The sequence below is a fragment of the Scatophagus argus genome, chromosome 19 (genome assembly GCF_020382885.2).
Source record: "Scatophagus argus isolate fScaArg1 chromosome 19, fScaArg1.pri, whole genome shotgun sequence".
In the NCBI taxonomy this organism is placed as follows: domain Eukaryota; kingdom Metazoa; phylum Chordata; class Actinopteri; family Scatophagidae; genus Scatophagus; species Scatophagus argus.
In genome coordinates this window covers 2077501-2103724 of record NC_058511.1, presented here as the reverse complement: position 1 = coordinate 2103724, position 26224 = coordinate 2077501, and the positions used below count along the sequence as shown (strand labels likewise).

General features: G+C 47.4%; 3 protein-coding genes across 21 annotated transcripts in view; 2 read left to right on the top strand and 1 right to left on the bottom strand.

The window, feature by feature from the left end:
- galnt14 (UDP-N-acetyl-alpha-D-galactosamine:polypeptide N-acetylgalactosaminyltransferase 14 (GalNAc-T14)) overlaps positions 1-19038 on the top strand; it is a 112424-nt gene extending 93386 nt beyond the window's left edge. For 2 of the 5 annotated variants that reach the window (XM_046372747.1, XM_046372743.1), the window contains 7 exons: positions 2315-2418; positions 4089-4215; positions 6915-7007; positions 7477-7560; positions 8872-9016; positions 13625-13744; positions 17875-19038. In XM_046372747.1, the coding sequence (XP_046228703.1) occupies positions 2315-2418; positions 4089-4215; positions 6915-7007; positions 7477-7560; positions 8872-9016; positions 13625-13744; positions 17875-18033 (832 nt within the window). In that variant the 3' untranslated portion in view covers positions 18034-19038. Of the gene's footprint in view, positions 1-2314; positions 2419-4088; positions 4216-6914; positions 7008-7476; positions 7561-8871; positions 9017-9759; positions 9924-10682; positions 11380-13624; positions 13745-17874 lie in introns of those variants that run through there. The other 3 variants (XM_046372744.1, XM_046372748.1, XM_046372746.1) reach the window with 3 other exon arrangements.
- The window catches only part of LOC124050319, a 242614-nt gene that overhangs the window by 165689 nt on the left and 50701 nt on the right, over positions 1-26224 (bottom strand). The window lies entirely within an intron of this gene.
- On the top strand, positions 19314-24702 carry angel2 (angel homolog 2 (Drosophila)). 5 transcript variants are annotated; one of them, XM_046372734.1, is made up of 9 exons: positions 19314-19496; positions 20875-21842; positions 22186-22403; positions 22732-22801; positions 22936-23366; positions 23455-23584; positions 23691-23760; positions 23901-24031; positions 24253-24702. In XM_046372734.1, exons 2-9 carry the CDS (start codon positions 20882-20884, stop codon positions 24414-24416), a joined length of 2175 nt encoding a protein of 724 aa, XP_046228690.1. In that variant the 5' UTR covers positions 19314-19496; positions 20875-20881; the 3' UTR covers positions 24417-24702. The 5 variants fall into 5 exon arrangements, with proteins under 5 accessions (XP_046228690.1, XP_046228691.1, XP_046228687.1 ...); XM_046372735.1 differs by lacking the exon at positions 19314-19496 and adding an exon at positions 19557-19938; XM_046372731.1 differs by lacking the exon at positions 19314-19496 and adding an exon at positions 20216-20399.

Genomic DNA, 26224 nt, shown 5'->3' with positions numbered 1-26224 from the left:
GTGTTCAGAACGTTCAGTAACTAAATCCATGAAGAGTTGACGGCAAAGTTGATTTCACCGTCTACAAGCTGCACTGTCGTCCTCATCTTTATGAGAATTTTGTGTTTGTCCCTTTTGGCTTCTCGCAGAGCCCCCCACAGTCATGAAGGATGATCGATTTTTTAATTTTGTGCACACAAACTGCCTCCTTTAAAGACCTCTTTGTTGTAAGCTCACCGTTTATTTCCGTCAGTCATTGATTGAAGGTATAAACTTTATCGGTCGTGTGTGTTGTCGATGTCAGTGAGTCAACATGCATGAACAGACTTTACTCACAGCGAGTCAAACCAGTCTAATCAGATCAGTCTGAGTTGCCGCGATGCTCCCAAACTTAAGACTGTCCACGTGTAGAGTTTACCTGATCCTGGACCAGTGTGGGTCACTGTTTGCAGTCAAGAAAACCATAAGGTCCATGAGCATCATGTGCTGCCAGTGTCAGTCTACTGAATGTGATATAAAAACTAATTCGAGCATATAATTTGATGCTACAGCGAACGAAGCTGTAATCATGGCCCATTATGGCAAACCGTGAAAATAGAAACGAGGATGTGGAGATAATTAAAACATGTTCAGTGTGGTTTGTGGCAGTGCTGCCGATCATCAGTCGATCAGCGACAAACGCGTCACCCTGGTTTGACCTGTTGCTGCTGCGGCGCCCCCTGCTGGGCTGCGGTGAGAAACTTCATCTGCTGAAGGTTCACACGGAAAACTTGTTTGCTTTGGCGAGATGAACAAAGAACAGAAGGAAGGCAGAGAGAGGAGCCAAAGCCACACACACACACACACACACACACACACACGAGCGAGAGAGAGAGAAAGAGTTATAAATAATAAAGTTTGGCACTGTTCCTTCTTCATAAGTCAGATTGGTGGCAGGAACTCAAATTCGCTGCTGTGCCAACTTAAGAATGTCGGACTTGGTGTGTGTTTTTTAGTGGAGGCAGAGTGTTAAACATTAGCAGATGAGTGTGTGTGTGTGTGTGTGTGTGTGTGTGTGTGTGTGTAGCTTGTTTATTATGGTGGTCTGTCCCTACCTGGATGTCAGTGTGCTGCGTCTGTCTGTGTAACGCCAACCTGCGGAGGCTGGACTGAGTCACCGTGTGTCCGTCTGGGAACACACACTCACACACACACACATTTAGAAACTATACTTATGAGGACTTCTAATGACATAGTGCCCCCCGCTCCCCCAACCTTAACCCGCTGCACCAGCACACAGCAGGCACCGAGGAGAACCGTGTCGGGCGAGTCAGAACTGTACCAGCACACATTCCTGACAGACATGACGTAAGCAACATGTTTACCAGGCGACTGGCATGACTCGGGGTGACTGAGGCCGCGGTGTAAAATGCTGTCTCATGGTCTCATAACCGCTCTGCTGTCTGATAAGCCTCAAAACTCGTCAAGGCAACATCGCCTCCGTAGAACTGTCCTTTTGAAGATAGATCTGCAAGACAACAGACACACACATGTACACAGACACACACACAGACACACACCAATCTTGTCTCAATATTGTTATTTGCCAAGTTATTTCATGCTAATTTTCTCCAGTTCCTCAGCGACTTACAAAACAAGTGTTGCAAAGTTTTATACATGAATGTACTTACATTCCTTTAAACACACAAGGACAAATTGAGCTTGAAAAAGGTTTTATGTGTTTCCACCCACGTAAACACACACACGCACACACACACACACACACAGTGCTGTTCGCAGGCAGCGACAGCGGGATAATTGTTGATGAACAGAGGGTATTTGATGACTCGTGCTGGCCTTCAGTTATTCACTCGTCACATTGTCCAAAACATGATTCAGATAGTGTGTGTGTGTGTGTGTGTGTGTGTGTGGCAAACAACCAACAAGCTCTTTTCTACTCTAAAAATCGCAGAGAGCAACAGAAGCGTTGAATGAGTTGCTTCAGTGTTAAATTTGATTTAAATTCAAGAGGAATGAATACGACAGCGTATTCGGGCCATTATGTAAAGAAAACAAGCTGTAAATTTTTATGCTAAATGCTAAAATGCAGAATTTTAGCTTCTTCTTTTTTTTTCATGTAAATATGTACATTTTGACTTCAATCTCTGAGCTTCTCTGTCTGTTTGTTTTTAGCCTAAAATACCTGGTGCTACATTTCTGCACATTTGTCAGCGTGAAAAGGGCGGAGCCACAGTTTACTGTTCCATTAAATGACACTGCTGAGACTTTCTGTGTTATCCAATCAGAATACACACGCGCTCCTCTTGACTGCATTATCTCTGTTCACCCTTAACAGGACTCCCATCATCGCAGGCGGGCTCTTTGTGATCGACAGGTCCTGGTTCAATCACCTCGGCAAATACGACACCGCCATGGACATCTGGGGCGGGGAGAACTTCGGTGAGTCGTTGGTAGCCTGCCGCACTGGCGAATCACGACAGACGAAAGCCCAGTTTAGTGTTTCAGTTGCTGCGGTTCAGTTTTAACATAAGCAGCCCCCACATCCTGTCTGCTGCTGGGGGACGGACAGGAGAGGACGGCGGCTCAACAAGAACGATGCACTTGGGTTGTTTTGCTAACAAGAGGGAAAGAGGGATGACGGCCACCTCTCACCACCCTCACCCCTCCTCACCCGCCTCACCCTCCTACTGCCTTTAATTTCAGCTAAATGAAGGTGAACTTTTCATTCAGCTGAAAGAGGTCTTTACCGCCTGACATTCATCCAGCTGCAACATCTGGCTCTCCTGCTGCTACCTGCCTCCAGTCATCAGAACTGTGTGTGTGTGTGTGTGTGTGTGCGTTGGAGTAAGTTCGCTGATTGCTTTACTGCTGCTTTTCTCAGATCAATGAAAGCCTGTTTTTCCTTTTCCTCTGTTGCACACACACACACACACACACACACACACGCACACGCTTGTGCTCATTTGCTCTCTGACATGTTTCTGTCAGTCTCAACAGGCTCTGTCTCAGTATCTCAGTATCTCGCTGACTTCTCTTGCTCTCCTTTGTACTCTCTGGTGTTTCATCTTCACTTCCCTCTCCCTTCTTCTTCATCAAACCCAGGCCACGCTCTCATTTTCACTTCCTGTCTGCCTCTCTCACATTCTCCCTCGCAGTCGCAGTAGAAAACTTTGTGAAGTTCCCAGCTTCTCTCTCTTTGGGGAAACTCTGTTATTTCTCTCCGTGTCTCCTCGGAGCTCACAGACAGCCAGCAACTCTCTCAATTAGCTTACAGTAACACACACACACACACTCTCAGGATCAGAAAAACAAAGCCGTCAGGAGTCCGTCAGCGGGTCATCAAAAATTCAGCGAGGTTTGGCTCACTTAGCGGGGATGTGCAGGATGGAAAACTGATGAGGAGACAGAGGGAGTGAAGGAGGCGAAGCTTCAGATGAACAGCAGGCCTGGTTAAACAGGGAGAGAAGGAGCAGGTGAAGTTACCCAGCAACCCTGACACACGCCATGTTACACGCCGTTTATTTATAAGGCGTCTTTCAAGGGCGGAAAGTCACAAAGTACATAACAGACAAACCACAATATGTTGCAAGAAAAAACCAAACACCTTCTGTATTCACAGAATACGGCTGAACAAAACACTGATAATTAATACAACCGATGTAAGTGATAATGTGCTGACACCAAACTGCAGGAAATGCCGCGCTGTTTGAGGCGGCCTTTGATCGCATTTAGCTGTGCAGACACTAAAGCCCCATTACGACTGCAGCAGCGCTACAGGAGGAGGTGGGGAATGAAATATCCTCTGTGCTCCTCTGTAAAAGACGTGGAGCTTCTGCTGGATGAGCAGGAAGCCTCCTCAGATGGGCACCAGAGAGTTGGAGGTGAAGCAAAGCACCACCACACAGTCGCACATAAAGACACTTACTTCATTCAGTGCGACTTCCATGTCCTGAGCAAATCATCGTCTCAAAATGTCCAGCATCCCAAAGTCGGAAATGTTTGTTTTAATTAAGTACAACGTGCTGCTGGAAAATATGGTATTTTTATAGTAGTTTTAGGTTTGAATAGTCATGAAGTTTAGAGGGTTGTGTGTGTGTGTGTGTGTGCAGAGATCTCGTTCCGGGTGTGGCAGTGCGGCGGCAGCCTGGAGATCCTCCCCTGCAGCAGAGTCGGTCACGTCTTCAGGAAGAAGCACCCGTACGTCTTCCCTGAGGGCAACGCCAACACATACATCAAGTAAGCCCCTGACATTGACGAGTGACTGGAATCTTGACCGTCAACATCGTGTAATTAAATGGATGATTTAAAAAAATAGCTAAAATAGTGTGAGTTGTTTTATGATTCAGTCGTTGTCCCCGTCTCATTTAACTTTATTTTAATACTCATCATTCATTAATTCATTTCATCCATGCATGCATTTCATCCATCTCACAAACTCATTTCATCATACGATATAAATAAAACACACCAAAGGACACAACATGAGCATCACACATAAATCTGATGTCAATAAGTTTAAGTGAGAAGAAAATAAGTAAAGTAATTAATTAAGATTTATTGTAGTCATAATAAAAAGGAAATTATTTCCTGATAAAATTTAAATTTCATTTGGTATCTTGAGATTCTTTTCTATTTTAACACAAACTGGCGGATAAATTAGCAGCTCTGTCTTTGATGAACGTCCGTCTGTGTTTTGGAAGGATTGTGTCAAAGTTTGTCTGGATTTGAGACGTAACTCTGACCAAAGTCTGCCTGTCATTTAACATGTTTTCCTGTCCTCATCACCTGCCTGTCAGTGTCTCCTAACGTCCTGCGGTGACTCACTGACCCGCACCCTTTTATTAATCCCTCCGCCTCGCCTTCGGCTGTGCTGTTTGACTGACGCAATGCACAGGAAACAGACCGACAGCCGTGCGGCGTTTGCGCTCCGAGCCGCCCAGCGTTGTTCACGTCGTTGTTAAAGTGGATTTACAGCTGCCTGGGAGCCTTTGAGCTGCGAGTACAATATTATCCTATTAGCGTAAGCCGTATTCTGCTCTCTGCCCCTTTCAAACAGTTCAGACGCAGAGATGTTTACATCCATTAACAGGACTAATGCGCTCAGACTGCATGTGAATTGATCTCGTATAAATAGATTAATCAAGGCTGCAGTGTGGATGCTGGTTCCATTCAGATTACAGCATCGGGTGCACTTTTCAGCATCACTGCGTGGTGTATTCAACGCAGTGCTACGTGGTAAAGGATGTGAACAAACCCACTGTGTGCTCGTGCTCGTTTCTTTGGTAAGTCTGAGCTCGCAAGAGAAAACAGATTTCTTTTAATACTGAAAGATAATGAGTGAGCAAACACAGAGTCTGGGCGTGCAGTGACAGGCATTGTGGGAAACATTGTGAATGACAAACTGAAGCAGAAGACAGGACGAGTGAGCTCACTGAAAACTAAATTGCTGCTCTTCATCACAAAAGGAGTCTTGGGATCCAGAGGCTGATGATCTATCCAGCAGATTATTCCTTTAGCAGTACCCTCAACATGTGGGCTTCAGTTCCCAACAGAAGCCGCCCAACGGCACTTTGGAGCAAAGCCTCCACCGGTGGAGCACCCAGGTCGTTCTGGGCACCACCTGAGGCAAAGCAGTTCATCTGCAGGACTTTTCCCAGGTCTCCTGGTTTGTCCCCAGTGGACGTCTTTGGCAAGTTTTATCATTTAGTTATTTTCCTCTTTAGCCTTTTCATCTTTTTGTATGGCAATAATCACGGTCCAAAGTGACGTGAAATTGCGCGTTTTATGGCCTCATACGTGCACCTGCGTCTTCCACAAACCTCAGGAAAACACCGCGTCGCCCTGTTTATTTCCACTCCCTGTTGGCCGTTTCCGCGGCAACATCTGTTCAGCACTGAAGACGATGACTTTTATTCGCATCACGATGGCCTGATGTTTGTGATCAGCGCCGATCTCCCCAACAAAGCTGCTGTTGTCGGTTAATTAGCCGGAGGCTGGCAGTCCAGGTTATGAATATGCTAAATAAAAAGAGCTGCTTCATAATTCGATTACAAAGATTATGCTGTTACCTCCCTCACCGAGGCCTGCTGCTGTGACCTTGTGTTTGTGTGTGTTTTAAATCGTGACACATATTTATGTTTATGTGCCTACTAGCAGCTCATATCCTCTCTCTCTTCCCCTTCCATTAAACCGCCACAGCCCGGGTGTGTAATACCAGTAATGGAGGGTTTCTGTCATTTCAATGAGATAGTTCACAGCTCAGAGAAACTCAGCTAATGGCTAATTACTTCAGAGGGAGGAAAAAGAGTTTGAGACAAAAAGAGTAAATTGGGTATGAGCGGCTGAGACAATGTGCCTCACTGAAGCACAGAAGCAAAACAGGAAGCGAGGATTTACAGCCGATACTCATGAGGTTGTATATCTGGAAATCCAGTCTGGACCAGAACGCTCACCTTTCTGTCTGCCCGGGCTGTTGTTGCTGCAACAGAGCGTTTGTGTGCAGCCTGCAGCCTCTCCTCCATGTCACTGTGGTCAAGGCATCAGCTGGCTCCACAGTGCTGACGGAGGTGAGGACGCTCACATCGCGGCCTCTTCAGGAAGTGTTGCGTGTAACGTTTACTTTCTCATTTAAATCTGACTGTGGTCTGTTGATTTAACGTTCTGTCCCTAACACACTCACACTGTTGAATACAAACAAAGCGGCACAGTTTCCCATGTTTGAAGACCTGGAGCTTGTTCGCTGGCTGTTAAGTATTATAGAAACATGCTAATGGTTGGCTAATGGTTCATGTTTTTTAACGGACGTGTGAGATTGTGCCAGCAGTTTCCCAAAGCGTCCTGTAGGATTCTCTGCTCTCTCATGTTGGAGCTTCAGCCCAAGTGCCACATAAAGCAAATGTGTGTGTGTGTGTGTGTGTGTGTGTGTGTGTGTGTAGGAACACACGTCGCACAGCTGAGGTGTGGATGGACGATTTCCGTCTCTTCTACTACTCCGCTCGCCCTGCAGCACGAGGGAAATCCTACGGAGAGTAAGAACACACACACACACACACGAGATTCGTACAGGTGAGCGGCCTGCTTCCACACCTCTGCATTGTGAAGCTCCAGGAACGTCTCTCGACTTTCCATGAGCATGTGGGTGAAGAGAAGATGGCCTGAATGCTCATCTTTTGGGTGAACTTTTCCTTTAATGTTAGTGCAAGACTCCCACAAACTCAGCAGGAGCAGCCGTTTGTCTAAATGTCAGCGTTTATCTGTCAGACACAGGTAAACACTGACATTTATACACAGCTTTATGGTTTTATCTGCCTTTTCACATCACACACTTTAATTATTCTCTACTTCTTCATTATGTGTCAGGTGCTGTTATGTCTCAGGATATTTTATGTTTACATCTGATGGGCTGTGTGTGAAAAGGCTGCTGACTGATTGTTTCTTTTATCTCCATCTGACTCTGTGTGTGTGTGTGTGTGTGTGTGTGTGTGTGTGTGTCACCAGCATCCAAGGCAGAGTGGAACTCCGCAAGAAGCTCAAGTGCAAATCCTTTAAGTGGTACTTGGACAACGTCTACCCAGAGCTCAAGTAAGAGAGTGTGTGTGTGTGTGTGTGTGTGTGTGAACGAGTTTGTTCAGGAAAATAAAAGCTTCTGCTCACGCGAGAGAGTAGAAATTTATAAATAATATATAGATAAGACTCAGTCTTTTTGGGTGCCTTTGTTTTTATTTTTTTGTTCATTTTTTTGGTGATTGATTTTACACATGAAGGCCAGTTTATTCATCATGTTGAGTAAAACCTAAAGACTGACCGTCATCAAGGACTGAGTACGCACTTGTGTAGATATGATCGAATAAAACTTCTTAAATATCAAACAAAAATAAGAATAAAAGTGTAATAATAATAAAATAAAAATCATCTCAAAATGGTGTGTAATCAGCTTTGCGGTTACGCTGCCAGCTCTCAGCTGTCACTCAAAAACTCATCAGCCAATGGGATGCGCCCCTGAGAAAACCCGTCCACACCGGAGGTTTGAGTTTGAAGCGCACACGACAGAGCTGGCAGAGCAAAACCCACAAAGCTGGCAAAAAGCACACAGGACAGATTAAAGTGAGCTGATCAAAGCTCAGCCACATGGAAATTATACGGCTTTACATCAGTGCACTGTGTTGTCTGTTTAATTGTTTAAATCTGTCATAATTCATATCAGTGCACACACACACACACACACACACACACACACACAGAAGGCATTTTTATATTTTTTTGAACACCTCATTCAGTTTTTCCTTCCGTCCTGATTGGCTGAGCTCCCAGGGGCCCTGGCTCTTCAGACTGACTGCCCTATCAGCACACACACACAAACACACACACACACGCACACAAGCATGCCATAAGCACTCTAATTTAAACATTTCCTCTCACTTTCTCTCACACACACACACACTTAACCAGCCGTTTATCCACTGGAGGCTCTTGTTAATCCCCCAGAATGGAATTAACAGACTTGCTCTCAAGGGACCACAGACCTGACCCTTAAAACGCAGAATAACCTTTAACGGGTTATTAAAACAGAGCGAGATAGCAGATTGCATTAATGCTACAGGGCTTAAGCCCGAGTTTATAGAACGGCCGAGAAATTAACAAGAAAGACTGAGAAAGTTTATCAAAGAGGAAGATTGGGGAGAAACTTTGGGAGGTAATGAGTTTAGTGAATCGCGGCCTCGGACGGGTTTGTTAAAGGTGCAGCGCGTCATTATTGATAAATCACTGCCAAAGTGAGCGTGATGTCTTCATGTGGTTACTGAGATGTTTGGGCTCTTCTGTCTCATCTCGGCAAGCTTGTTAGTGTATTTTAAAATGAAGACAAGGCCGTCTCGTGTTTCCTCCATCCATCAGGGTCCCAGACGACTCCGACTCTCAGTCCGGTGTGATCAGACAGCGGCAGAACTGCCTGGAGTCCCGCAGGGTGGAGGGCCAGGAGCAGCCCGTCCTCACGCTGGCCCCCTGCACAGGGACAGACGGCGTCCCCGCCATCAACCAGGTGGGTCGGCCTGCAGGTTGCAGGGTTTCTGGGAATCTGTGTGATCGCAAGTAAACAACAGCAATCTCAGAGCGAAACAGGAAAATGTGCAAGATTAGAAATCGTGGCTGTTTTTCACGACGGTTTGGACTATTTTAAATTTTAATAACATCGTAATTAAGAACACATGATAAAAGAAGACTTACTTGTTTTACATAGATGTCATAAACTATTCATGAGTTTAAAATGAAGGCTCTGGAGATGTGCAAACAAACACAGCAAACTCCAGTCCAAGCAAATCGAAAGCACACACGTAGAGAAAACACACACACAGAGAAAACACACACGCAGAGAAAACACACACACAGAGAAAACACACACGCAGAGAAAACACACACACGCTGAGGTCTCTCTCCTCCTCTCTCTCTTAAGAATTCATTAATTCAGAAAAAATACAAATTTAGAAATTATCCACAGGATGAACGCGGTCCTATTTACAATTTATACTCCACCATAAATGAAGGCGGTCTGCCTTCGTGTATATAAAAGTGTTTTTGTCATTTAATTATGAAAAAGACCTTGAATGAAACTTTTCTTTTTCATTTTTTTAAAAAACTGAGCAGACAGCAGCAGTCAGTGGTCAGTGTGGAATAATATCACTAGTACATGTAGGAGAGTGTGTGTGTGTGTGTGTGTGTGTGCGTGCGTGTGTGTGTGCGTGTGTGAGTTTTCTGCCTTCTCTCAGCCATAATTAATACCCGCAGGATTCTCATTATTTCATGTTTGGAGCGAGTGCGGAGGCTGTGATCCGCTCTAACAAGCCGCCTCATGTCAGCACACGAAGCGCCTGAAGGCTGGAGAGTCCAGCCGCTTGCTGGAAGGTCGCTGGTTTAAATCCCTGAATTCACAGGGTAAAACGCTGCAGTGTGTGTGTGTGTGTGTGTGTGTGTGTGTACACAGAAGCCCTGTAGGATCTCCATCACTGTTGGCTCCAACATCTAATATCACATTAACCCATCAGTGACTAATGGCAATATGTAGTCTGTTAAGGACATTATTTTTATTTATTTTCTGTCAAAGCATTTGGCCACACTTTTGATTTCACTGTTTACTTTGGCTTAGTTGGTGGACAAAGTTGATTTTCTTTGAGAGACTTTCACGCTGTGGATCCAAGCGCGTGTTATTATGGATGTTCTGACTCCAGTGACGGATGTTAAGGGCGTTAAGAGCAATGTGCGGTCTAACAGTGGAACGTGTGTAAATGATCTGACACGTCAGCTGTAAACACAAAGCGTGTGGTTTCAGGCTCTCTGGGACTTCTTCAAAGCCTCCATTCAGCGGCAGCATTCACACACAGGTGGAAGTCGATAAGCTCACAGGTCCATTTGTAAACGCACAGCGGCAGAACACGGGCCGAACGCTTGTCGCCTCAGTCCTCTTGGATCCAAATATATTCTACTGTTCTGTTAATGTGAAGTTGGATTTAATGGAAAGCTGACAGCCGGGCGGATTTATAAGGTGAGCCACAAAAACGTCTTTGTGAGCGCAGTTTGACCCTGACGTGACGAGTGCAAAAGCCTCCTCACTGACACAACGCTCACGCTCACACCTTTGTGGACAGGACTGCAGGTGCCAACAGTATTTCAAGCCAAAGTGCACTTTGTTTCTTGACTCTTTCTTCACGCAGGGAGCGGCTGTGCCGAGCGAGCGGGTTTGGTCTCAGCATGTCGTCCTGCAGGCCAACAGGCGCTCTGATTACACTCTGTGATCCGCCCAAAGCGCCGCTAAAGCTGTGCTAAAGCTGTGCTAAAGCTGTGGCAGTCTGGTCAGGTTTGGAAAGCTGCCTGACCGAAATGTGTGGTCACAAACCAAACCCACCAAGCTGATGTGAACCGCGTGCTGTGAGAAGGTCCATCCAACCTTTGTCACTCAGTGTGCTGCTGTGCTACACGGATCAGAACAGCAGGGCCACTGACGAGGCTGAACAGAAGTAAACCAGTTCCCTCATATTACTGAGCAAAGTGACAAGGTACAAAATGTCTGACTGTTGTATTTCATCATGTGTATAACAAATGAATTATATGTTTAGAATCATAAAATAATGATAATTAAAATTATAATAACTGAAACAGATTTAAAACGATAAAAGAAGCCATTCAGGAGATTCACATCAGGACAAATCTGAACATCGCAAACTGATTGTGTTTGTCAAAATGTGTTCACATGACGTGATGTTGAACCTTCAGTACAAACACACCAGCTGAACCCTGCGAGAAGGAAAGACACACCGAGCCAATTAACCTCCCGTGTCATTCTGTTTGCTGCACTTCAATAAATCAATCATACGGTGAAATAAACCCCGCGGCGTTGAGTTATTCAAGATAAAACTGCTCTGAAAGGACCAAGCAGCTCTCAGCACACGGGCCAGCGAGCAGCCTCACAGCAGCATGATGGAGGTAATAACTTACTGACGATTTATTGATAAATACAGCATATAAAAACAGTGATGTACTCAGAGTGGATTATTTCCTCTCATCTAATCATTAGAATGTTTGAATAATCAACAGAAAATTAATATTTAAGTAAAAAGCAGGGCAGTGTGGATACAGCAGTCAGTTACATGTTGTCAAATAAACACGGTGGAGTAAAAAATACAGCAGCACGTTTACTGCTTGAGTGCTCTGTCACCTCACCACCACGCTCTGACAGCTTCTTAACTGCAACTTTAATTCTTTTTCTGTTTTGTGTTGGTGCACATTTGATGTTCCGGCTTCAATCTCTAAAAACGTCCTGATACCGACTCTTAATAATAACATGGCGGTCATTTGAAAGGTTTATATTGCTGTTATAAGGACATCAGTTAAACGATGTGGCACCTCCTCAGGGACCGTTCGTTATTTATCCTCTCCAGAGCGACAGATATTTTCCCTCCAGCCTCCGAGCGTCGGGGGTGAAAATTCATGACCCTCCCTTCACCATAAATAACCGCATTTCTTGTTTTTAATATTCAGACCACATGTAGGTGTGTTGGAGCCAGAACGAGCAGCGAGCAGACAGCACACAGGAAGTGAGAGCTGCATCCCAGATAAACCAGAGCACACACAGCAGGTAGCAGTTAACACTTAGCTCCGCTGACTGGAGCTACACAAACTGAGGATGAGATGAGCTGTGCGGTTTTCATTACAGACCGACCTCTGTGCGACTCTCACTGTGAAAATAACTTAACTGATCCACAGCAACATTAACGGCCTGTGCTGCACGTCTCGCTATGTGCAGCGTCGTGTTCGCCGCCTCCCTGTGGTGCCCCACGTTAGGTCTACATTAAAACACCACATCTGAGAACCACAAACATACACGACTGTGAACATCTGAGGCTGGAGCAGGACGCACCGGCAGCCTCACGGACCTGCACGATGGACCAGCAGGACGGACCGCAGCCTCATGGACCTGCAGGACGCACCGGCAGCCTCACGGACCTGCAGGGTGGACCAGCAGGACGGTCTGCAGCCTCACGGACCTGCACGATGGACTAGCAGCCTCAAGGACCAGCAGCCTCATGGACCTGCAGGACGGACCAGCAGCCTCAAGGACCAGCAGCCTCAAGGACCTGCAGGATGTAAAAGTACAAAGTAAAAGTACATATCAGTGGTCACCCCAGCAGTCTCTCATGAACATGAGTGTGTTCTGGACGTGTTGACCTTTACACTGTCTGTCCCCTGAGGCTGGGGAAAACCCTGAAACACACACACACACACACACAGTTGAGTTGAGTTTACAGTAGATCCTGCTAGCTTCTATAATAACCCTGACCTAGTTACACAGTGTGCGTGTGTGTGTGTGTGTGTGATACCTGCCATAGTGTAATGAATACACATCAGTACTTGTGCTAATACTGAGACACAGTGTGTGAATATGTCAGAGGTTACATGAACCGTTCATCTTCTCTTGAACGGTTCATGGCGTGTTGTGTGTTTTGAGCAGGAAGTTGATGGTTCAGTGTTTTTTTCTTCACTTTGGTGTGACGCCCATCGAGGTGTCCATAATCAGGACTGAATGGACTCAGCAGCCTCCATGTTGTCCATTTCTGACACCTCGCTGGCCTTGCTGAGTCACTTCTTAGTCCAAACTTACATGCTGCAAATCCTCAGTTCCACATAACTGTGACCATAAGGTGCATTTTTATTTTTCATTTTAAATATTTATTTGTAAATTAGTCAATTCAGATGTCAGATAATGTTGAGGTAAATAACCAACAAAGTGAGACAAACCAAATGTCGATTTGCTTCGTTTCTTGCTTCTCCCTTAATGAGTTTATCTTCACGACTGAATGACTTCAGAAACAAAACGAAAGCCGCAAACCACCTGACAGACAACATTTCACTGAGATGTCTTCAAAGGTCCTGATTGGTCCCTCTCTCTGCCCCTGTCCCTCTCTCTGCCTTTGTCTCTGCCTCTGCCCCTGTCTCTGTCCCTCTCTCTGCCTGTCTCTGCCCCTGTCCCTGTCCCTGTCCCTCTCTCTGTCTCTCTCCCTGTCCCTCTCTCTGTCTCTGCTCCTGTCCCTGTCCCTGTCCCTCTCTCTGTCTCTGTCTCTGTCTCTGTCCCTGTCCCTCTCTCTGTCTCTGTCTCCAGGAGTGGGTGTACACTCACGGGCAGCAGATCCGACAGCAGCAGCTCTGTCTGTCTCTGTCCACCACCTTCCCCGCCTCCCAGGTCCTGCTGCTGCCCTGCAACATGGCCGATGGCAAGCAGGTCAGCGCACACACACACACACACACACACACATCAGGTGGTGTGTTACCTGCAGGTGACTCACCACCATATATCATATGGCTCATACATTAATCTAAATGTTAATTAACTAAAGCTAAATTTGTCTAAAGATGATAGTTACACACACACACACACACACACACACACACACACACACACACACACACACACACACACACAATCACGCTGCAGGGGAAGATGCTTGACACTTTTTTGGACAGACAGCTTGCAACACTCTTAACACACACACACACACACTTGTCATTACCTGACCACTGGGCACCTTGACGGCGTCCCAGAAGCCCCTGCAGCAGAGAACAACCTGACAACCAATAAATCACCTGAGAGAGAGAGAGAGAGGAGGAGGAGGAGGAGGAGGAGGAGAGGAGGAGAGGAAAGGTGAAGACAGACAAAAAGAAGAGAAAGAGAAGAAGGAGGAGGAGGAAGAGGAGGAGGGGTGAGTCAAGGGAGGGAGGAGAGAGAGAGAAGGATGAGGATTAGCTCATTACACCTCACCAACTGTTCAGTCTGCTCGGAAAAATGTGCTGAAGTGAGTAGAAATGTGTGTGTGTGTGTGTGTTAATCCCATCTGTATTCTTGCAAGGTAAAAACAAATCCACTGGATGATCCGACTGCAAACGAGTGTGTAGATGATGTTTCTGCACGTGTTTGTCTCTGCTGTTATTATGTTGTATTTGAGCTGTGAGTCATCAGCGACGGCACAGAAAGACAGAAACGATGGAGAGACGAGACAGAAATGAGTAGAAAAGGAAAAAACAAAAGAGGAAACAGCGATGAGGAGATAAAGAGAGAGAGAAATAAGACCAAAGGAGAACAGCTGGAAAAATATAAGGGAAAGAAAATGAAAAAGGAGGAAGGAAAGAATGACGTGATGATGAGGAGGAAGAAGAAGAGATGGAGAAGGTGTGTGAGAGAGAGAGAGACGTAAAGGAAGGAGAGAAAAGAGGAGGAAGAGAAAGTGAAGAAGCTTCATACAGTAAACTCAGTGAATCTGGACTCAGATGTGCTATCAGCACACCTGACAAATCAGACGAGGACGCACGGGAGACGAGACGGTCGAGGGAGGGAAGAAAGGAAGGAGAAACGAGCTTCAGCCTGCATCAACGCTGAAAATTAGGACAGCAGTGACTCCTGTCCCACGACCACACAGTAAACCACCACCGAGCTGAGAGAGAGACAGAAAGACAGAAGGTAGACCGTGAGAGACGAGCTGAGCTGTTTGATGAGTAAATGAGACAGTTGTGTAAAACACACACACACACACACACACACACACTCTGCTGTGTATTTGTATTTTAGCTGAGCCGCTGAAGCTTATCGCAGTCATGAAACCAGTAAACCTTTGTACCAATACACACACACACAGTTCTGTTACATGCCCTGGGAGAGAGTGTGTGTGTGTGTGTGTGTGTGTGTGGGTGGGTGTGAGGAGGCAGGAAGTAGAGCGATGATAGCTAATTAGAGCAAAGATCCAGGGGAGAAATAGCCCAGATCTGACTGGTAGCGAGACACTGCTGAGAGAGAGACAGAAAAAGTGGCAGCTTTCCTCAGACCCTCGATTCCAGTCAGAGAAAAACTGCCTTTAATGAGGAGACAATGGAAGAAACTTCAGTGAGGGCAAACGGGGGAGGGACCGACACACATACACTATATGGACAAAAGTATGGAGACACCTGACCTTTACACCAACAGGGACTTTAATGACGTCTCAGTCTAAACACACAGACAGCTTTGCAGCTCTAACAGCTTCCACTCTTCTGTGAAGGCTTTCCACAACATGTTGGAGTGTTTCTGTGGGAATTTGTGCCCATTCATGCAGTAGAGCATTTGTGAGGTCACACACTGATGTTGGACCAAAAGGCCTGGCTCACAATCTCCGTTCCAGTTCATCCCAAAGGTGTTGGATGGGGTTGAGGTCAGGGCTCTGTGTGGGCCAGTCAAGTTCTTCCACACCAAACTCATCCAACCATGTCTTTATGGAGCTTTGCTTTGTGCACTGGGGCTCAGTCATGCTGGAATAGAAAAGGGCCTTCAACAAACTGTTGCCACAAAGTTGGAAGCATAGCATTGTCCAAAATGTCTTGGTGTGCTGAAGCATTAAGATTTCCCTTCACTGGAAGTCAGGGGCCGAGCCCAAACCCTGAGGAACAGACCCAGACCACACCTGAATTCAGTAATAAAGAAGTTTGTCCCAATACTTTTGTCCATATAGTGTACAGTAGAGGCTGTGTGTGTACAGAATAAACCAAAAGAGTAAAATTACAGTCTAAGGTTGTCGGTTCAAGCCCCCCGGACCGTCAGGGTAAATCTGAAGGAAGGAGCTCATATCCAAAGCCATGAAAAATTCCCCTCAAGTAAGAAAGCCAAGAAGTCCTCATGAAAGTCTAAGGCCTGTCAAAGTCCCAAAGGAGACCCTGTGACCTGATCCCAGTGCATCATGGGAGAACCTCCTGGAGCTCAACACACATATTGAGAGGAGGGACGATGTGTAGAGGAGGACAGATGCAGAGTGTTGTTCTCACAGGCCGACATCAGCACTCAGTAATGAGGTGAATACTAATTGATTTACTTTTAATTACCCCTCCGTCTTTTTTTTCCCAATTAAAAAACTCTGTCGCTACACTGTGATGAATGTGTCATCTTGACAAGGCCACAACAGACCCACAATGCATCTCTGCAGACTGAAGACTGTGTGTGTGTGTATGTGTGTGTATTGTTACAAGGCCTTACGAGATCAAGATACACGATGGCGATGCGCCTCAGAGGCAAACACAATATGGCCGCTCCCTGCCAACACACACTCATGCACAGATATGAACACACATACACAGAGACGTGCACACTCAAACGACGCTCTTTTTCTTCCCCTCACTTCTTCTTTGTCTCCTCCTTTTCTCTCAGTCTGTGCCCCCTCCCTCCCTGTGACGACTGGCTTTCAGAGCCACAGCTGGATAAAAGCCTCTTTTCATGTCTGATCATATCTGCTGCTTTGTTTTTCAGCTAAAGAATCCATCCATGAATAATACACAACATGCGCGCGCACACACGCACATGCGCGCACACACACACACACACATACATACACTCTCTCCAAAGTGTGTGTTTGGTCAATAAGCCGCCGGATGGAACAAAAGGTCATCAGAGGGCTCCATCTAGTGGTGTCTGACGGGAATCACAGTTTCTCCATTAGAAACTTCATGACCACATTAATCAGTCTGCACTCAACAAGTGTGACAAGTACGAGCCGACTCGTACTCCGCGGGTACTGCACTGTGCGGGTACTGCACTGTGCAGTACTGTGCGGGTACTGCACTGTGCAGTACTGTGCGGGTACTGCACTGTGCAGTAATGTGCGGGTACTGCACTGTGCAGTACTCCGCGGGTACTGCACTGTGCGCGTGCAGTACTGTGTGCAGTACTTGGAGTAAACTAAAGATTTCTTTAAACGTGAAACATCATCAGTTTGATTTTCTGTCGATGAATCAAAAATCATATTAATAATCCTGATTTGTATTCCCTTGGAGTGATGTTTGCTCTCCTCTGTAACCAACCCTGAGGCGAGTAGTCGCGTTAATGGGTGATTACTCCTACTGGAGTCCTTCCGGCCGTCGTGGCTCTTCAGGTCGTGGTGTAGACTCCGCACTTTCCACCGAGCTTCCCGCAGTCACCTGAAATGATGGCGAGCTGCAGGTGTAGCCTCGAGACCTTTTCCGCTTTCTTTGTACGCGAGAAAGTGTGACAGCGTGTCCCGCTTGTGACAGATTCGCGTTGCGTGGCACGCGGCGCTGCTGTGGCCGCCACGCAGAGCGTGACTGAAGACCTTTTCAGAGGCGTGTCGGCTCCCGGCAGGTTTCAGCATCAGTGAAAACCCCTCCAAGCAGCACGTCAGTAGTTTAACTGCTGCTTTGCATGCTGCAGCATTTCTCCTCCAGCCACAGTACAGTTTGTGTGGGGTGTAAACATGTGGACTGGGGCTCACTGTTGGTTGGATGCTCGTTAAACTGTTTGCATGTGCCGCGTTCACGTCCACGAAGCGGGCTGACGTGAAGCAGAACATGTTTGACCTGTCTGTTGTTCTTTGCCTCCAGCGGTGGCAGAAGTCGGGGACTCACCTGGAGCACCTCGTCTCCCGGTTCTGTCTGGACTCGGAGATGGCTCTGGACGGCATGGACTCCTCTCGAATGCTGGTCATCAGCCCCTGTGAACTGAGTGCGTACACACAGAGATGGGACGTGCCCTTCTCATGACCCCTTCAGGGCCGCTCAGAGTGGAGCTGCAGCCGAACGGAAAGTTCATGAAGACCTTTTGATGCTTCCTCGCTGTTCATCGCGAGAACAAGTCGTGCGTGCATCAACACGCTGCTAAACAAAAAGGCACATCAGAGGCGTCCGGTTTGTTCTGTTTGGAGATGTGTGTGTGTGTGTGTGTGTGTGTGTGTGTGTGTGTGTGTGTGTTTGGAGAAGAGCCGGACCAAGTGCACCTTAAAACCCTGACCTGTCAAGGATTTGAGCTGGACGGAAACTTATCAAAGAATGTGTCGTGTAATCTTTTGCAATTAAAGTTTTAAAGGATGTTCAAGAATCTGGGAATTAAAACCAAGCACATTTTGAGTTTTTAGTTTTCTTTGTCACATCACTGTGGTAAACAGGACATGCGCATATAGCAGAGATAAAGACAAAAGGGCTACAGGTGTTCCCTGACAGGCGCAGTGAGGACGGCCTGTGTGCAGCTTCTCATTGCTCGCCCCCCGTGACGTGCTGCTGTGCTGCTGAGGACTTTTTACGTGTTGTTTCCCACGTGCTAACGTCGTCAAACTGGAGGAAAAGCTTCAGTCGCCCCAAACGCCCCCGTGACGCTCGTTAGCACCAGTCACGTTTCTGTTGGAGGATCTTCACAAAAGCCACTGTGCAGGTGGAGGTTTATGTTCCACACAAAGCGTCCACTCAGCGATGGCCAGCAGTGACCATTTGCCACTGTGTCACGTGACAAACTCCGACCAACCCCACCTACAGACCCACAAATGAAAGGCAGCAGGTTTTTCAAATGAAAATGACAGTCATGGAAACAAATTCAGCACAGATTGTGTCCCACTTTCCCGTTTGTTTGACACCACTGACTGCGTCACTTCGATATCCGGTTTCACTCCTGAATGAAGGTTTTATGACGGCTGCTTCATGTTCACATGCAGGAATGCGGACAGAAAAGAAGCGCGCACATGATTTGAAATCAATAAAGCAGAAGTCAGCACAGATGCCTGTTGATTTGTTTCATTGTGTTGTCACACGGAGACACCACACCACCTTTTTCTTTACTGCTCATAACTGTTACATCGTTACTGTTACTATCTGCCACACAACATATTATAAATCACCGCAGTGATGTAGTGAGTAGTTGTGCTCGCACAGCAGGTTAATCAGCACCTGAAACTTCAGGTATTGTTTAGGTGAGCTCTGACCGCCTAGCAAAGGAAAAGATTCATGCAGAGGTGTGTGTGTGCGCGTGTGTGCGCGCGCCCCCCTCGCCCCCCCTTCCCTCAGACCACCGGTCCTCTTTCAGCACACAGCGCGAACGATCAGTCCGGTCCTCACAGCTTTATTTCGGATGACGAGTGAGTGAAAATGCCGCCGAATGGAAGCTGATATCATTTCGTTTGAAGGCGTTCGTAACAGCATAACAGCACCGTTGTCTTCTGGAAGAGGTTCGCCTTTACGTAAGTACAATGACCGTTTCACTTCGCCATTATTATGTTTCTCGACAGGCCCCTGAAGCAGAGAAAAATCCGTATTAAATAATTCATTTCATTCATTCCATTTACGTGGATTTAGCCGGAAGGACTTATGATAACTGCGTGAGAAATCGTGACCTTTTAGGATGCTCTTGATGAAAATAAAATGAATTAAAACGATCGTGTAGTCGTGAGCTACGTTTCCAGTCGGGCCCATTTCCTGGCGTACCGACATGGCTGTAGTCCGTTCACTGATTGGGTCTCATTACGTTTTATGCTAGCTGACGGAGCGAAAAGAATACAAATTCCAGCAAGAGCAGATGCACGAGCAGCAATGCTGCATTTAAATGCTCGCGGAAATGCTGGAATGACTTTTATTAACGTCCCATAGATAGAGAGACGGCCCACAGCGACCAGTTCGTGAAAGGTCACGTTTGTCTTCACAGTAAGCAGTACCTTGGTTTTGTTTCTAACAGATAGTTGAGTGCGACATTAAACAAGTGCCGGTGTTGTTGTTATTTTTTTTTTAAGCTTAGCTGCAGCTCTCGTTTTGTTCGTTTTGTCCACGTAACACAAAGCGGTGTATAGTATCAACACTTAACTATAGACAATAGTGTGAAACACACGTTCGGTGGTGGCGCTAAAAGACATTTTTACTTTTAAAACTCAGAAATACGAGCTGTGCCAGAGTACTTGAACGTGTTTCGCCGGCTCTTGGCGCTTGGGTTACACGTTTGCTGTTACGTCTTATGTTGGCGACGAACCTGCCGCTTGTTTTGATTCAGTTAACAGGCTTCTAACTCTAACTGAAAATGTTTGCTGGTAAAAGTTTATGTTCGTCCATCCAAGCCGAATCATAAACGATGTCTCCCCCACCCCGGGAAATAAGTAAGTTAATGTGAGTTAGCGAGTCAAGCGAGAAAATAATGAGAACATTTTAGTTGATATTCATGTGAGGCTAAAAACAGCTAACAGACATTTGCACCCCATCAAACCAGCAATTACCGCTAATGTCACATCACTAGGGTTTTGTTCTTTGCTTTTCAGCTACATTCACTTTATCAAAATTCAACTGTAAATTGAAAAAAGACAGTAGAAGCCGAAAGCCACATAGCTGCTAGTTAGCAGCTAGACTTTAGCCTGTTAGATACTTTCATTTTGCTTCGCAGCAGGTTTATGCGACCCGCAAGCCATCATTTTCTCTCCACTACCTGTTTTTGTGTTTTCTAGAGCGATTTTTTGCCAGTCAGTCAGACATAACAAGAACCTGGAAGTTGGCTCCTTGACAATCCTTTAACATTTTTGATGTTTTATAAATAATTATCTAATCGTAGTGGTGCTTCATCTCTTTTTCTCCCACCAGCCACCCCATGTTACTGCGCCAGCTGAGCTCCTCCGGCTCCTCCTTCCTCCCCTGCAGACGTCCTGCTCTCTGCAGAGCCGGCGTCAGGAGCAGCGGTGCCTCTTCCTCCTACCTCCCCCACATCCCCTCCCCTCCTCCTCCATGGTGGTTGGTGCGGGGATTTCCTCCCTGGCCTCCTCGACTCCTCCACTCCCACCCGGCAGCTCATCAGGTCTTCTCTGGTAGGACGTTACGCCCTCGGAGGTTCAACCCCGGTAACTTCGCCGGTAGTTGGCGTTTTTTCTACGCCTCTGCCCCACTTAGGATGGAGCGAGCTGACAGGGAGCCTTCACACAAGTGGAGGAGGAGTACAGAGGAGAGGAGGAGATCTGAAGAAAGGGAAAGACACAGAGGAGGAGCAGTCGGGCTGACAGGAGCTAAGGATGGAGGCTCCAGCAGGGAGCGCGGTCACCCGTATTCCAGCTCGGGTCACTCTCGTCCAAACCACCAGTTCAAAGAAGGACATCGAGACCGACGGATCAGCGAGTCTGGGGAAAGTGTCAGAAAGGACAACAGCAGAGACAGAGACGTTGGACGGACTAGAACTGAGGATAAAGACAGACAGCGGAAAGACAGCACCGGTCGACATGAAACCCCAAATCGAGGGAGGAGCACATATGAGCAACGAGGGCATAAAGATTCACATCCTGCGAGGTCTGGGACTGAAACATCCCAGTCAAAACCTGGACAGGATAAAGTTTTCATACACAAACCCAACCCCTGGTTCAAAGAGAGGAGTGCACAAGGTGAGGAGGGACATTTAAGGGACAGAGTTAGTGATGGAGGGCAGTGGACTTGGCACCTGTCCCAGCCCTGCAGCCACACCCGCCCCTCAAATCCCTGGCAGGTGGCTGGAGCCAGGAGGCAGCCTCCTCCACCCGGAACCTCCCCACCTGTCAGACAACCGAAGGAGGCAAAACAAGCGAAACGTACGTTCACTCTCTGAGGAGCTTTTATGTTGTTTAATGCATTAAATAGAATTTATTTCAACAAACAGACCAAGTTTTTAGTTTCACCTTAAAGACAGTCTTTTATTTTGGTTCATTTCATTGTGTGATTGTTTAGCACAAAAAACTTTACTGTTCATGTTATCAAAGGACGGTCTGACATCCAGGACTTCACCAGCCTCCTGTTATATTTATGGTTTTAAAACTGTTGACGCTGGCTTGTCATTGAATAATCTCTGTTGAATGGCTGGGACATGTGGACTGCCAGGTTCCTGTCTGAGGTCAACCTGACAAACTCCTGTTTTTCTGTCCTGTCTCCTCTCAGGCCTTCAGAGACACTGGGAGATGAGTGCCTGCAGTACTGACATCCAGCCACCAGGTGACAGCACAGCGTTTGACTTCTCAGTGATGTCCTACAACATCCTGTCTCAGGAGCTCCTGGAGGACAACGCCTACCTGTACCAACACTGTCGGCCCGACGTCCTGCAGTGGAGCCACCGGCTGCCCAACCTGCTGTCTGAGATCCAGCAGCACAACGCTGATGTGAGTGGATCAGACCACAGGAACGTTTCATGATCCCTGTAGAACGTGGTACTCAAAGGGATGTACACTACGTGCTCAAAAGTATGTGGACACTTGAATATGTGATTGAGGCTTCAGTGTAAACCCAGCAGCATGTGAAGACCTCCACTCCTCTGAAGCAGCCACAAGAGCATGAGTGAAGTCCAGCTCTAAACCCAAACTATGAAAAGCAGCCGGAGACCAAGAGCACACAGAACTCTGCAGACAGGAGTGTCCACATATTTTTGACCATATCCTGTTCATTTAACTTAAGCTTTCGTAATGATGACAGAAAATCCCTTTTTCCTAGATTCTGTGTCTTCAGGAAGTCCAGGAGGACCACTATGAAAACCAGATCAAACCAGCTCTACAGGCGCTAGGTGTGTGTGTGTCCTCTTTGCTTTAATAAGAGGGAAATATTTAAAATACATGAACTTATTTGTATCTGTTATGGTTATTGTGGCATTATAAACTTATTCATTAATGTATTCATGAAAATGTGTGTGTGTGTCAGGTTATCAGTGTGAGTACAAGAAGCGAACAGGAAGGAAACCCGACGGCTGTGCAATCGTCTTTAAATCCTCCCGTCTGTCACTCCTTTCCTCCAATCCCGTTGAGTTTTTCCGCCCCGGCGACGCCCTCCTCGATCGAGACAACGTGGGATTGGTTGTGTTGCTGCGACCTAACGACACCATCGGCCATCCGCATCCCTCCGCCTTCATCTGCGTCGCCAACACTCACCTCCTCTACAACCCCCGCCGTGGCGACATCAAACTGGCTCAGCTGGCGATCCTATTGGCCGAGATCAGCAGGCTGTCCCGCCTCCCAGACGGGTCGAGCAGTCCGGTTGTGCTGTGTGGGGATTTTAACTCAACGCCCTGGAGTCCACTGTACAACTTTCTGACTACAGGCTGCCTGGACTACAGAGGACTGCAGATCGGCATGGTGAGACACACACACACACACACACACACACTCTGTGTAACAGCTCGCTCACAGGAAGTGAGGACGGTTTATTCATGTATGTTTGCAGGTATCTGGTCAGGAAAGCCCTTCCAGAGGTCAGCGCCTCCTCGCGTGTCCCATCTGGCCTCACAGTCTGGGAATCGACCACCACTGTCGGTACAACCCGGCGGCTGAGCGGTCGCCCGGCAGCCCCACAGGTACGCTCGCTGCGCTCCACTGGACCTGAGGGCCAGCACGCGGTCCAGTGCTGACGCGGACTGGTCCCGCTGCGAGCCTCATCACTGACTGCTCTCTCTCTCTCAGCAGTGACAGGAGCCATCGATAGCCTCACTGTGGAAGACCTCGCCAGCAAAGCTGCCGCTGCTTTCGCCAGGTGAGACGTCCCGCTCTCTCTCGCAGTAAACAGGTAAACCCTTCCACACACAGTCTGAAAAGGTCGGGAACATTTCCACACACACTAACCCTGTGTGTGTGTGTGTGTGTGTGTGTGTGTGTGTGTGTGTGCATGTTCAGAGCGAGGATCGAGCACGGCCTGAAGCTGCAGTCGTCCTATCAGCACCGTCTGATGCCTGATGGACGACCTGAGATCACCACCTGTCACTCTCGCACGGCCATCACTGTGGACTACATCCTGTACACCCCCGGTACTGACACGCACGCACCAAACTCGTGTGATCCAAACTCAGATCTCAAGAGTTTTTGATTCTCTCTCGTCTCCTGTGTCACTTTGTCCTCGAGCGTCTGATCTCAGACAGTTTAAAACTGATTTAATGTTAAATGCAGCACATTGGATTTAATGCCACTCATCATGTTTTTGTCTTCTCTCTCCTCTTGTCTTGTCACACTGCTGCCTCCTCTCTTAAAGACTCCATCACACCTCCTTCACTTCCTGGTGGGCGGGGCCTCCATCTGCTGGGCAGGCTGTCGCTGCTCGGCCAGTCAGAGCTGGAGGAAGTCAACGGCCTCCCCAATCAGTACCACTCGTCTGACCACCTCCCTCTTCTCGCGCGCTTCCGCTTCCGGCGCTGACGTGGCGTCAGCCAATCGGAGCGGCTCCCGGGCTCGCCTGCAGACGGCGAAGCTCAGGGAAGACGGCAGCGTTTAGGGTGTTGACTGAACACAAAAATGGTGACAATTAAGTTCAAGAGGGCACACGTGCCACAGTTTTTCCTCAAACTCTTTGCTGGCTGGAGAAAACGCCGACGTCCGATTCTGAAGCCGATCGCTCGTGTGCTGTAATGTCCCAGCTGCACTTACTTTGTGAGGGCAACATGACGTGACTGCAGCAGAATCCAGTGGTGTTAAAGCTGCAAATGAAGCAAAACAACAACATATTGATCAGTGAACGGTGATCAGTGCCGATGGGAGCGCCGTCAGCTGAAGGGCTTCCAGTCTGGACATTTTGGATTCAAACTGTTGAGTAGGTAGGCCCTGAGGGCGTCTGGCGTCTGACGGCTGGCGAGCAGCAGGGTCACGTTCAGCTCCGTTCACGCAGCTGTTGGTAGCAACCGAACAAAACAAGAAACACGTTTTTCTGAACGTCAGCTGCAGACACGAACGCAGATCTTCACCATCAGCTCCGACTGTTTTGTTCAAAAACAAGTCACTTCAGAACATCCTGGATGTGAATCCATGAAGGAGCATTTTTTAAAAAAATTGTCTTGTAAAACGTGAATGTTAACTTGAAGCTAAAGGTGCAGGATTATCCTTAAAAACATCACTCATGAGCCCGTAGGAGTGTGTGATGTTCTGTGATGTGTGTGATGTGTGTGATGGAGTGTGATGTTCTGTGATGTGGTGTGTGACGGTGTGTGATGGAGTGTGACGGTGTGTGATGGAGTGTGACGGTGTGTGTGTGATGTTGTGTCACAGTGTGTGTGTGATGCAATGTGACAGTGTGTGTTTGTGATGGAGTGTGACGGTGTGTGATGGAGTGTGACTGTGTGTGTGTGAGGTTGTGTGATGGAGTGTGACGTGTGGGCGTGTGCAGATGCTCTGCTGCCCTCCGTGTGTTTTCTTACTGTGTGGTGGAGGACGTGGACTCGCTGGCTCCACCCTCAAAGTGCTGCTGAGCATTGAAGCTGCTGGGTGATGGAGGGCGAAGCCGCCAAGGCGCCGCCCCTCAGGCGTCGCCCCTCAGGCGGTTACAGACTGACAGCTCAGACATCATACGTCGTGTTTACGTCAGTCCACACCAGCGTCACACTAACGATCAGGTCTCTGAGGTTCGCTTTGTCACCAACAGTTTCTGTTGATTCATAAGAAATCCTTAAATAAACTTTTCGGTTATTTATCCTAAAATTAAAAAAAGAAAGAATGTATGACTTGTGAAGCTGCTTCATGTGTTGGGTGTGCTGTTCATGTCACGTGCAGCTCGTGAAAGCTTTTATTGTATTTTTAACCTGAGACTGTAAGCGAGCTGCAGGACGACGTGAGAAAAGACAAACAACGAGAAGTGGATGTTTTTCTGACGCCAGCACATTAACTGTTTACACTGACTGTGAATAAAGGACTTAGTGTTTTTAACGCGCGGCTCTGTGTGTGTGTGTGTGAGAGAGAGAGAGAGAGAGAGAGAGACAGATGGTCGCACCTCTCGGCTCCCGTCACAAACACTGCGTTCGCGGCCCTCAGACCTCTTGGTATTCTGTGCATCAGCCTGCACTGCAGTCGGACACTCGCCTGGATCCGCGAGTCCCTGACGTCTGCCATCCCCGTTCAGTTGGACCAGCAGAGCCCGGGGACTTGGTCGTATTAATATTCTGCCGCGCTCTTTGCAAATTGAGCCCAATAATGTTAAAGAAAACATCAGAAATAAAGAGAAGGAAGCGCGTGCGACA

Coding starts and splice junctions, on each gene's coding strand:
- angel2 (XM_046372731.1), top strand. CDS start 20,344: ATGTTCGTCCATCCAAGCCGAATCATAAACGATGTCTCCCCCACCCCG. Junction 23,585..23,690: donor GTCGCCCGGCAGCCCCACAG/GTACGCTCGCTG, acceptor TCTCTCTCTCAG/CAGTGACAGGAGCCATCGAT. Junction 23,761..23,900: donor GCTGCCGCTGCTTTCGCCAG/GTGAGACGTCCC, acceptor GTGCATGTTCAG/AGCGAGGATCGAGCACGGCC.